Source organism: Amyelois transitella, chromosome 18, assembly GCF_032362555.1.
Source record: "Amyelois transitella isolate CPQ chromosome 18, ilAmyTran1.1, whole genome shotgun sequence".
Classification (NCBI taxonomy): domain Eukaryota; kingdom Metazoa; phylum Arthropoda; class Insecta; order Lepidoptera; family Pyralidae; genus Amyelois; species Amyelois transitella.
In genome coordinates, this window is record NC_083521.1 from 502,230 (window position 1) to 515,837 (window position 13,608).

The 13,608-nt window shown below is 38.4% G+C and overlaps 1 protein-coding gene across 3 annotated transcripts in view; it reads left to right on the forward strand.

Moving 5' to 3' along the window:
* The window catches only part of LOC106135254 (serine/threonine-protein kinase D1), a 73,277-nt gene extending 59,972 nt beyond the window's left edge, over nucleotides 1-13,305 (forward strand). The window contains exons 9-18 of one of the 3 annotated variants that reach the window (XR_009657238.1): nucleotides 117-246; nucleotides 778-910; nucleotides 1,513-1,674; nucleotides 2,613-2,806; nucleotides 3,116-3,346; nucleotides 4,040-4,223; nucleotides 5,188-5,370; nucleotides 6,141-6,348; nucleotides 7,350-8,379; nucleotides 8,433-13,305. Coding sequence is in view for 2 of the 3 variants with exons in the window: in XM_060949091.1 (XP_060805074.1) it covers nucleotides 117-246; nucleotides 778-910; nucleotides 1,513-1,674; nucleotides 2,613-2,806; nucleotides 3,116-3,346; nucleotides 4,040-4,223; nucleotides 5,188-5,370; nucleotides 6,141-6,346 (1,423 nt within the window). In the remaining variant the exon portion in view is untranslated. Of the gene's footprint in view, nucleotides 1-116; nucleotides 247-777; nucleotides 911-1,512; nucleotides 1,675-2,612; nucleotides 2,807-3,115; nucleotides 3,347-4,039; nucleotides 4,224-5,187; nucleotides 5,371-6,140; nucleotides 6,353-7,349 lie in introns of all 3 variants that reach the window. The other 2 variants (XM_060949091.1, XM_060949090.1) reach the window with 2 other exon arrangements.
* The last annotated feature ends 303 nt before the right edge of the window (nucleotides 13,306-13,608 follow it).

The following is a 13,608-nucleotide window of genomic DNA, read 5'->3' on the forward strand; positions in this document are numbered from 1 at the left end:
CGCATCTGACATACTATCTAGTGATGACACCTGGGACTTACGACTTCAGAATGCACTTAAGAGTGAAGCATTGAAGCTGTTAAAATGTTTACCTATACTGTTGGTCTTCTTTACAGCTCGTCATCATCACCCAGCGCCAACATTCCGCTGATGAGGATCGTGCAGTCGGTGAAGCATACCAAGAAGCGGGAGGGACAGTGGCTCAAGGAGGGCTGGCTGGTGCATTTCACCAATAAGGATAAAACTGTATGAATCGTTTGTTAAATGATGCATAATTTTTCTTAATAACATCTCACATTATAACTGACATGTGTGTAATACATACTCTCATAGCTCTTACCTTGTGTAGTCTCCATACAATGCTTTAGGAATGGTATGCATATAGTCACGTCTATATCCCTTACGGCACAGCATTCTTGAAAAGACTGAGTAGCTTTCATCTGTATGGCTTTATGATGGAATTGAGATTCAAATAGTGATAGGTCTATTAAGACAAATGTCGGCACCCATTTCATTAATTGAATTTTTAATATAACGTCTAATGACGCACACTAGGAAAGTATTCGAAGAAAGAAGAAATTATACTGTTAATATTATCTTCTACATTTGACAGACATCTGACAGAACTGTCAATTCTTTCACCAGCATGCCATAGTTCTATACTTTAAAATTGTGTACCTGACATTGGTGTCAGTACTTGGGCATTAGGTCATAAAGTCTGAGATGGACTGAGGCCTCTTTCGAAAAATGAAACTTCCTTATTGTCTGCGTGTCTAGATAAAACGTCACTACTGGCGGCTGGACAGCAAGTCCATCACACTGTTCACGTCGGAACAAGGCAGCAAGTACTACAAGGAGATACCTCTCAACGAGATCCTGGCTGTGGACAGCGCCAGGCAGCCTCATTCTGGTAAGTTATGTTCAGTATATAACCACTATTTCCTAATGTGAAAATTAAGATGTTTTAATGGACACTTTTAAACTTGGGATTCTTCTTAAAAGCTAGCAACCTGTCACTATTTCAATTACAATTCTGTCAGTAAGCCAGTAACAATAATCAATAATCAGTACCCAATGGTTGTCTAGTATATAATTGTTCTAGCCTTAAGTCTGTCAATTGTGCTATACATTTATAATTTGTGCAATGAAGTTTAAATAAATAAATAAGCCAAACAACTGAATGTGTCCAATCAGTCTTTGGCTCCGCCTACCCTGCAAGGGATAAAGGATTGACGGCCTTTGTGTCGCAGCGGTAGTACGCTTGTCTGTGACACCGGAGGTCCCGGGTTCGAATTCCGGCCAGGGCATGATGAGAAACAAACTTTTCAGATTGGCCTGGGTCTTGGATGTTTATCTATATAAGTATTTATTATAAAATATAGTATCGTAGAGTTAGTATCTCGTAATACAAGTCTCGAACTTACTTCGATGCTAACTCAATCAGTGTAATTTGTCCCGTATATATTAAAAGACGTGATTGATATATGTAATGTAAGTTGCATTGTTCGCCAGACGTGATGCACTGCTTCGAGCTGCGCACCGCGAACGTGGACTACATGGTGGGCGTGGACCCGGGCAGCGCGCCGCTGCCGCCGCCCGAGTCCGGCGTGGGCGCCTACCTCGCGCGCAGCTGGGAGACGGCGCTGCGGCACGCGCTGCTGCCCGTCACGCACGGTGAGGGGGCTGCCCGTGCTGGTCACGCGTTTGGGTAGATGTCCGCTCACACCGACTGGGGGGAGGCTGGTGTGTTGAGAGACAGGTTGGAGCCTAGTGCACGCCGCGCTGCCCGTCACGCACGGTGAGGGGGCTCGTGCTGCTCGCGCGTTTGGGTAGATGTCCACTCACACCGACTGGGGGGAGGCTGGTGTGTTGAGAGACAGGTTGGAGCCTAGTGCACGCCGCGCTGCCCGTCACGCACGGTGAGCGGCTGCTCGTGCTAAATATGTTTAGGGAGATGTCGATTCACACCGAGTGGGGGGAGGCTGGTGTGTTGAGATACAGGCTCTGCCTACTTCACGCCGTGTTGTCTGTGACGCAGCGTGGTGAGGGAACCTGCTCCTACTGGTCGCTGATTGAAATATGTTCAGGGAGATGTCGACTCACACCTAGTAGGGGGAGGCTGGTGTAATGAGATACAGACTCTGCCTTGTTCACGCCATGCTGCCCGTCATACAGCATAGTAGATGTCCACTTACACCAACTGGGGAGAGGCTGGTGTCTTGAGAGACAGGTTGGAGCCTAGTGCACGCCGCGCTGCCCTTCATACAGCGTAGTGAGGAAGCCTGCGTTTGAAAAGATGTCCACTTACACCAAGTAAAGAAAAGCTAGTGTCCTGGCATACAGTTAGTCTCTCACAATCTTACTTCTTTATAATATTATATCCTCAACATAGACATTAAGGTAATCTTTAGATTGTGGAGAACTATAAAGATGGTTTTGATGGTTTAATTTTTTTTAGGGAAGATTTTGCAGTTTTGTCGTTATTTAATTAACACATCGGTCTCTTTTATCTGATATATTGTGCCCTGTATTCTTTGTCATACTAAGGTTCATCGATTCAAGTTACCCCGCGGCCAACAATAACAAAATCCATTTTCACTTTTCCATTTTAGCAACAAACGCGTCCGCCAACGAATCGGAGCCAGGCTCAGAAGGCAACGCCGCCGATGCGGAGAACGGACAACGCCGGGACACTGACATGGCGCAAGTGTACCACATCCACCCGGACGAGGTGCTCGGCTCCGGGCAGTTCGGGGTCGTGTACGGCGGCCTGCACAGACGGACGCACAGACCTGTTGCTATTAAGGTAAATAGAGAAGTGTTTTTAGCCATAAAGTTGTGCAAGCACGTGTACCACAATTGCCCGGATTAAGTACGCAGATCAGGGCAGTTTGGGAACGATGTTGCTATTAAGGTAAAACCTCTAATTCTGACATAACTAAAGACTCTAGTTTGTAGTAGATTCTGTACCTCTTTTCATAAACTTCTTCTATGAATGTATTCTATAGAACTCTTGGATTTTTGAAGACGAAGAATCCGAAGTTCACAAGCCTATCATCCCTTAGTCGCCCATAACGGCATCCACTTATTTATTACGTTTGTTTCTAACTAACAGGTGATCGACAAACTCCGTTTCCCGACCAAGCAAGAAGCTCAGCTGAAGAACGAAGTAGCTATCCTTCAGAACCTCTCACACCCTGGTGTTGTGAACCTGGAGAGAATGTTCGAGACGCCCGAGCGGATCTTCGTGGTGATGGAGAAGCTGAAGGGCGACATGCTGGAGATGATCCTGTCTCATGAAAAGGGAAGGCTCAGCGAGAGGACAACCAAGTTTCTGGTGGCTCAGGTATGTTATGTAGATGACGTGATGATCACAAGTTGCCAAATATTGGTGCTGTGAACCAAGATAGAATGTTCGAGACGCTCGAGCGGATCTTCGTGGTGATGAAGAAGCTGAAGGGCGACATGCTGGAGATGATCCTGTCTCATGAGAAGGGAAGGCTCAGCGAGAGGACAACCAAGTTTCTGGTGGCTCAGGTATGTTATGTAGATGACGTGATGATCACAAGTTGCCAAATATTGGTAATGTGAACCTGGATAGAATTTTCGAGACGCCCGAGCGGATCTTCGTGGTGATGGAGAAGCTGAAGGGCGACATGCTGGAGATGATCCTGTCTCATGAGAAGGGTAGGTTCAGCGAGAGGACAACCAAGTTTGTGGTGACTCAGTGGTTTGTATAAGGTTTCCAGGTCACAGTTAGGCTTTTCGATTACCTATCTGGCCAAAATTTAAAAATGGCCGTTTTTTTAGGCTATTTCTATTGCGGCTCCAGATTCACAATCGCCAATGTTTGTCCGAGTAATTTTATGTAATGAACGATATAAAAAAGCTCATTCCGTCGTAAAAATAATAAATATGTACCTAGACGAGTTTAAATCACTGGAACCTCGTGCCTTAGGACATATTCATACCTATTGAGACTGATCATCTTAATCAATAAACCACGACCCTCTCTATATAATTTAGATTTATTTCTCAGATACTGGTTGCCCTAAAACACCTCCACGAGAAGAACATTGTCCACTGCGACCTCAAACCTGAGAACGTGCTCCTGACCTCCGACGAGGAACTGCCTCAGGTCAAGCTATGTGACTTCGGCTTCGCCAGGATCATCGGAGAGAAGTCCTTCAGGAGATCCGTGGTTGGAACTCCCGCTTACCTTGGTAAGTAGAACGTAGCCGTTATTTGTATGTAGTTGGTTTTCTTGTTGATACAGGTGCTCATATGTTACATGAAATTTTTCCAATAAATCCAATTAAAAAATTATTAAACAATTGAACCAAATAAATGTATTTTTGATTTTTTTCTTCTTTAATTCATTTTGTATAAAAAAGGACAAAAATACTAGTTACAATGTTGGTTTATGTAACTGTCGCCGTGAAATCTATCAGAAGATTGGGAAGGAATCATCATAATCAGAGACCGGAATAGGTAGATTGATTTTATGTACTTGCATCATGAATTACCATAGAAAGCTTCTTCTTCTTCTTCAGCCCATATTCATCCACTGCTAGATGTAGGCCTCTAGTAATGCACGCCATTCTCCACGGTTTTGTGCTTTTCTCATCCACCTCCTTCCAGCAATCTTGACTAGATCGTCCGTCCATCTAATAGGTGGTTTACCCACATTTCGGCGACCAGTTCTGGACCATAGAAAGCATAACATTGATAAGCCTCTTTTTCCGGATTCCATTTCAGTACTTACGGGATTGAATTAAATATTATCAGATTAATATGATATTAAATAAAATGATAAAATTTTAAAAATTCTTACACTTACAGTAAACTACATTGTCCGCGGGCAACATAGGACTACAATTTACGTGAATGAAGTCGGGGGAAAACACCAACCACTAATATATTCTTCATCCCACTTGTAAAAATTCCGGAAATCCCGGAGGCATGTCCATATTAATATATACGTTTCAGTTCATTGACCCCAATTCAATCTACCTATTCCGATTCTCTTTCAATCATTAAGCCAAATCCTTTCAATAATTAAGCCAAACAGTTGAACGTGGGCCATTGGTCTCTTTGAGACTGTTGGCTCTGTCTACCCCGCAAGGGATATAAACATGATTATATTTATGTATGCGATTGACGTCAATTTTGTCTATTAACCACCAGCTCCCGAGGTACTCCGCAACAAAGGCTACAACCGCTCCCTGGACATGTGGTCGGTGGGGGTGATCGTGTACGTGTCGCTCAGCGGCACCTTCCCCTTCAATGAGGACGAGGATATCAACGAGCAGATTCAGAACGCCGCCTTCATGTACCCCCCGACGCCGTGGAGGGAAGTCTCGGAGGAGGGTGAGTTCATTATTGTGTACAGCGCCATCTGTTGATACGTTTGTGTAACTAAGTATTTATAGCGTTAATGTTCTGTTTCTGAAAATGATCATGAGGAAACAGAACATTGGCGAGGAGTAAGTGTAAAGCTCCTTCATGTACCCTTGAGGGAGACCTCCGAGGACGGTGATTTTAAACAATGTCATCTATTGAAATTTTAGATATGAACTATATTTAGCAAATAATATCAATTAAACTTGTATCTACCATCCTTGTATTCATAAATGCGTACACGCATACATCGCGTTGCATTCTTGTACACTTTTAAATTGATCCCCGGATTCCTTCGCACGCTAAATGTGACGTCGTGCCGCCGTGGTCTCCCCAACTCCCCTCTTCCTCCCTCCGGAGCCTGGATCCTGGCATTTGGACTACTTCAGCGCTCCCAAAGTTTAGTAGCTCGCTATTCTCTGGCAACTTGCTGGATCTCGTGTCTATAGCTTAACCCACGCTCTCTTAATAATTGTAATACTAGTCCTAATATGGGATGTAGTTAGTAATTTTATGGATTTTCAAATTATCTCTCATCACTCTTACCTGCGAAGTTTAACCTGAAGGTCACAGTGGCGCCCAACGTGGGACCACTGCCACACGTCACGTCTGAACGGGCCCATGGTTTTATTAAATTTGTCAGTCAGTTTCGTTCATCTAAAAGTCAAGATAAAGTGTCCGTCTGCCGCTACAACGTCACAAATGAAGATAAAATTAAATCATAAATTGTTTGACTCCAGCGATCGACCTAATCAACAACCTGCTCCAAGTGAAGCAGCGCAAGCGGCTGTCCGTGGACAAGTCGGTGGCGCACGCGTGGCTGCAGACGCGCGAGGCGTGGGAGGACCTGCGGGCGCTGGAGCACCGCGTGGGGCGCCGCTACCTCACGCACGCCAGCGACGACGCGCGCTGGGGCCGCAACGGGCACGCGGGCGGCGCTCGCTGACTGTACGTATGTATATATATATATATATATATATATATATAGCGCCGCTACCTCACGCACGCCAGCGACGACGCGCGCTGGGGCCGCAACGGGCACGCGGGCGGCGCTCGCTGACTGTACGTATGTATATATATATATATATATATATATATATAGCGCCGCTACCTCACGCACGCCAGCGACGACGCGCGCTGGGGCCGCAACGGGCACGCGGGCGGCGCTCGCTGACTGTACGTATGTATATATATATATATATATATATATATATATATATATAGCGCCGCTACCTCACGCACGCCAGCGACGACGCGCGCTGGGGCCGCAACGGGCACGCGGGCGGCGCTCGCTGACTGTACGTATGTATATATATATATATATATATATATATATATATATATATATATATATAGCGCCGCTACCTCACGCACGCCAGCGACGACGCGCGCTGGGGCCGCAACGGGCACGCGGGCGGCGCTCGCTGACTGTACGTGTATATATCTATATATCTTTTCAAGTCATTTCCTTGCCAGTGAGAATCATAACTCTGACAAAAACATCTAAGTTACATAATATAACATGATCTTCTGCGTGTTGGAGAGCTTCCATCCATAGTTAATACTGCTCGCTGACTAAATGTTAACATTAAATACTGGCTCATCATCAATCAAATCAATGAAATACTTCGCTCCAGTGGTCTATCTCTGTGTCGAATTTCGTCAAAAACAGTTTTTGACTGTCTTCGTTATGAACAAAAACACAAAAATTTTCTCTTTTTTAATATTAATATGGATACATTGTTGTTGCTGTTCTTTCTCATATTACAAACAAATGCAATAATTAAAAACGTAATATTATTTATATTTAAAAAGAAGTGTGATTTCTTCTATTTCTCAATATTAATGAGAAATGTTTCTCGTCTCATATGAGAAACATTAAACATTCTTCTTCAACTTATGCGCGTGAAGTAAGTAATAGATAATGTTCCATTGTCTATTGCCCGCAGGTCAAAGGCGGCGCCGCGCTACTCGCTGCGCTGGAAGAAGCTACTAGTTATGGTGCGCTAAACAGACACACACACAAACATCACACATTGATAATTTTTTTCAGTAACAACAGACTTGTACGAGTATCAGTAATTTTTTTTATTACTTCTTGCTGCATTTGTATATTTCTTATGTCGTATTATGCGCAAGCGCCTATTTATTTATTTTTCTTCTCCCATTTGAGAAGAAATTTCTTAAGTTTGTGTCATCTCATGTTTTCTTTAAAATGTTACTTCTAGTAATGAGAATATTTTGATCTATGAACAATATTAATAATTTCTAGATTTTAATAATGACATGCCCATCCTTACCGTTTTACGATAATTCGGCGAAAAATATGGCATAGGCCATTTTACCGCAGTTTTTTTTAAACAATTTTATCTACTATTTTTTTTTTTTTATTTAAATAATTTTGCCACTACTCGGCCTTATTTTTCAAGCATTTAAGTCAATGCATTTATACATCGCCATTTTGTTTTATAATATTCCCGCGCATTCGAAGCGGCTGTGTAAAATGGTAGCTATAATAACATTCCTAGCTTAGCGGATGTTTCTATTTTAGATTATTTTCTATTTTGTTGTAAGATTTTAATTTATTTAAACAAGAACGGAATTTATTTTATGTCCAGTTGACAGGAGATTAGCACTATGTGCTTAGTGCCATAATTTTCAAAGTTGACAGTCAATAGACTAAATAAGTGAAGACTTATTTGGTTGAGCTATGGATTTTATGAAGAACACATAACTTAATGTTATGTAAAAGAAAGTTATATTAGGCCAACATGTACATTTTTAGATTTCAGTATAAATAATATTTATATTGATACGAACGCACAAGTATAAACTGCTATTGCTATGTAACACTAAGCGCTTAGTGCTAACCTCATTTAAACCTGGCATTATGTTAAGTTTGTACGTAATTAACGCCGTGTTGTATGGTATGTGTGATATCAACAATATTTGTTTATACTTTTATTTTTTAGTCTTCTAGTCTTTTATAACTGTATATTGACCTATTAACAGACATTTTTATGTGTTAATAGGTCAATATACAGTATTAAAGTAAATATTTCTAGGCTTTCTCCTGTTAGTAAAGTCGCGGAGGTCAGACGAGAGTCACTTCAAGAAATAACCTGACCTACTCCTTGATCGTGGTCACAGGCAGACCCCATGAGATATTATGAGAAATGCAGTTTATGTATTTTCGATTTAACTGTTACTAATGTACTTTAATTTTACACGACGTTGGTTATAAATAATAAATGTTTATTCGTCACATTTTTTTATAAACATGATATTTGTTTAATATATTTACACAGTAAAATTAAATATTTTTTATTATTTTTCATGAATATTACTTAGATTATTAGCATTTCTTTACACTTTTTTGTTAAAAATATCGTTTTAAACCTAGGTAAGGATTGAAAAATTAAGAATTTGAACTATTCAAGAACAAAATGTACAGTGGGTTACATAGAAAAGTAAACTATCAGTTTTTGCTAATATGTTAAGGTTGTATACTTGTCTGTGCAGTCCATTGTACCTCGGTGTGAACCGAGACTTGCTATTTACGGCCTAAATAGACTTATAAAGTAACTTGTAAGTTATTATATAATATTAGTCAATGTATGTAAATCACAGCGGGCGTCCGGGAAATTGTGACAATGAAATCGAAGAATCGTCTGTACATACATACAGAGATATTTACTGCCTATCCCCTCGGGCAGGAATGTTATAGCAGGTCATATAGGACTAAATGAGTTTACAAATCTTCCAAAACCCAATAAATTAAATGAAAATACAGTCCACATTATGAAACACCAATTATTTTAAGTGCTTCCAATGTTTGCGGGTTTGTTACCATGTTAATTGTAATAATAAATAAAAAAACAGTTAAATCTCCTTACGCCTAAACGCTGTTCCAAGTTATATGATATTTTAATATATCAATGTTGATACAATTTGGTAGTGATGTGATTGGGAGGTTCAATCATTCAAAGGAATTGTGTTAGTGATATCATTTCATCCCTTATTTCCCTGTGGCGCAGCGGTAGTGAGCTTGTTGTGAGGTTCGAATCCCAACCAGGGCATGATGAGAAACAAACTTTCTCTGATTGTACTGGGTGATGGATGAATTTATTATAAAATATAGTACTTATCGTTGAGTTAGTATCTCGTAACACAAGTCTCGAACTCACTTCGAGGCTAACTTAATCTGTGTAATCTGTCCCGCATAGGTATATATATTATATTTATTAAAATTTTCACATCCAAGATAATCTCACACCGTGACTGAAAAAGCTATATGATCCACACGCAGATAAAATACTTGAAGCAACAAACTGTTCTTTCACTCATTTCTGTCATTTTATCATCAATATCAGTTAATTTCCATCGCTAAATACAACAGCCCCCGCAGCGTGGCACGCGCGACGCCGATATTATCGCGCTCTCCCGATTCACGTCATAATAAAAAGCGAAACAGCGCTACCAGCGATATCTGGAGCTAACATTTTTTATATCTTTCCCATTTCTTTCCCATGGATGTCGTAAAAGGCGACTAAGGGATTCACGGATTCAAGGATAGGGGACTCAAACTTGGGATTCTTTTTAAGGCGATAGGCTAGCAACCTGTCACTATTCGAATCTCAATTCTATCATTAAGCCCCATAGCTGAACGTGGCCATTCAGTCTTTTCCAGACTGTTGGCTCTGTCTACCCCGCAAGGGATATAGACGTGACCATATGTATGTATGTAATTTTTTTTAAATACACTACTGAACTTGATTTCTTTCTGCGCCTAATTTAGTCGTTAAAGACTTTAAAGGTCTCCCAATGATATCACTCCACAATTTTGACTTCTCACGCATGTAAATCGCTATATTTAGTCCGGAAAGTTAGAATATAGCATGTCCGCAGTCTGCCAATGTATTTCAAACGGTGCCAATGTACAGTGTCACAAATATATACATTATTTACACTTTGACATACATATAAGATTGTTTTAAAGAGGTAGATCCTACTACCATTAAATGTAGAAATTTTATTTATTGAGACGTAATTTTTATCTTATACTGTCCCACAATAGTGTTGCCAAGTCACCATACGTGTTGGACGGACCTGCAAGTTTAGCTTATATATGGGTAAACACATAACACATCCTTCGCGTCGCGCAGTCGGGTAAAAATACGGATCATTCTGGTATTTAAAAAGTGCAAAATTGGAAGAAACCCTTATAAATTTGTAGACAGTAATGGGAGGTAAAATAACCATTTAATATGTAGGTCTAATACCTTTAAAAATTTTATGATAGATATAATTAATGCTAAGTATATTTGTTACTGGTTTTAAAGGTATATGCAATGGGACCTAATTTATAAATGTATACGGTCTAAATTTCAATACAGTTTCTTCATGTGTGCTTATTTTCTCTAAATCTTCTGAGGAAAATCGTAATAAATCTTCCATCACACCTTGTGGAGGCAATGTGCCCAGGACACTGGCAGCTTTTCTTAATGGTTTAACGAGGTTAAAATAATAAATTAAAAAGCTGTCTTGACTTCGCCTTGTTACTTCCATGAGTTACTTTGTCTTTACAATAAAGTAAATAGCATTTTATAAATTGCAGCCCTTCAACACTCGGTCGTGTTCTGCTAAGGTAATTAATATTGATAATACCAATTAATATTATGAATAAGAATGTTTGTATTACAAACCTCTTTACATATAACCTAACTGATTTTCTCCAAATTTCGTCTGCATGTATGTAACAGGCGCACACACAATGAGAATCGGGCGCAGAAGAATATTTTCTTAGACAAATCACATAAGCCGAGTATTAAGGGCGCTCTTTGAACATAATAATTATTAGTCATCATTTTATTAATTTCATTTTCATTCCAGTAATGAGTTGAAACTTGGTTAACTGTGATTTTGTATTATATTTTTTTATCGTTTACAATGCAACCTTCCTTTCTCTGTGATCTATAAACTTATTCACAATATTTCGATTGTATTTATGTGTAAGCATTTTATCTGACAATTAGAATATAGTATTAAGTATATTTAGATGTTTATGTACTTTTTAATGTACTCTACGTAGAGTAATGGTATTCATTTTATTAATCTTATACATATTGTGTCACACATGTTTATGAACAGTAGCCTATTAAGAATAAGGTAATGTGGCTACAATACGAAGGTATACTTTTTTCTGTAGACCACTGTACAATTAACATGTAAACTAAATAAGATACATCGTTTGATTGTTTGAAGTAATGAAGTGTTGTTTGATAAAATGAATACCAATACCGCGAATTTACAATTTTAATTGTTTTAAACTATACTAATATACAAATAATGTGTAATGTTGTATGTCAATTCCGGTTGTACCTAAGAGACTTAGAACAGGAAGTTTAAACATCACAAATAAACTTATATAAATCTTTTTCGTAATATAGTAAAGGTGCGAACACATTGACCCGACAAGAAGCGACATAGATTGCCAAATTCTATATACCTAGGCCTATTAATTTATCAAAAAAAGTGATTAAAATTTAAAAAAAAAATTTAAGTATATTTAGTAATAATAAATAAGTTAACTAACTTGATTTGTTTACTTTACATAGTTACAATTACTAAATAAGATGGCGGAACGCCAGAAGTATCTATTACCGAATTAAATTTGATATAATTCGTTTAATTGGCGGTGTAACTAAAAATTAGTTTTTATTACTTTACACTTCGCATAAAACCTTATTAAATCTTGTTTCCATACGTACAAATTATGTACGGAGCCAAATCTAGTTGATATTGGACATCGCGTCGAGTGATGTCGCACAATGCGTTTGGACCTTTATTATTTTCGATTTTAATTATACAAATAGCCTAGTTTTTAATGTGGTAGGTCTCTCTAGCTTTAATTTGCTTTTTATAGTATTATTATTGTATATCATTTCGTCTCATTTCACATTTGAATGAATGCCTATACTCTTCGTGTCTAAATAAACTTGCTGTTCTTGAAAATCTTGTCGTTATACTGATGTATGTTTTTAATTTTAGTGATTTTATACTAAGCATAATACAATGTTTGTGATTTTGAAGGCATTCTATACTAGTTAGTCGTATTACAAATAGTCTAGACTTTTATGTATCAGACAAAAAAAGAAATATAATTGTAAACAAATCATTTTAGATAGGACTTTCAAGTTGCGCTCAAAGTAAATTACCACTTTTCTATGTTCTTATGGCTGACTAGTCTAGATTGTAGAATTAATGCCACTGCACAATAAAAAGTGAGATTAAATCGTGCAGTAATGTTGCCTAAACTCTAGTGCATAATATTTGGACCAAACCGAATATGTGAACCTAGACATTAATATTAACATGTTATAAGTTTACAATTTTATGAGAGAAACTTACATGAAACTTAAAGGCATGTTTGTATTTATTTTATATTCCGTAAATTTTTGGGGCGATCAAAAATAAAGATAGTGCACCCTACTCATATTATTAAATTGGTTTTGGTAAATAGTATCAAAAGAAAAAAAAAATGAAATAACGATCTAACGTTTTTTTAAACATTACATTTGCGTAAAGCTCGCGTGCATTAAGTCCACCTCAAGTGAATTAAAGTGAAGTTCACCTTAGTTCGACTGCATTAAGTCCACTATTAATGACCGGAGAAGTGTACTTAAAATATATGGTGGTATTAACTGGATGGGTTTAAATGGAAAGGTTCAGAAACAAACTTTTGTATCATTCATGTTTTAATTAAAATATTGACGCCTAAATATGCGAATAGCGAATTATAACTCACGACCCCATTTTGATGTTATAGGTTAAGCAGTTATATTTGTAAAGAGATCAATTTACAATTATGTTACTATTAATTATTATTTATATGTAATAAATGCCGTTTTGAATATAAAAGACTTCTTTTTTTCTCATTAAATCCTTAATTATTTAAATAGCTGTAAAACGGAATATGAATCGCTTCATATTCAGTTTAACAGAAACAATCGGTTAAGTTTAGTTTTAAAAATGCGATAACTAGGTTGTTTTTTACTTTTCAAATCTTTTCCGAGAAAGTGTTCCAAAATGCTGGTGAAAAAAAGGGTTCATTCAAAATTAATTCAAACATAAGTTTTACCAAAATAAATTTTTGTATCAGAATTCAAATTTACGTTACATATTTAACGCACAGGCATCGTGTTTCGC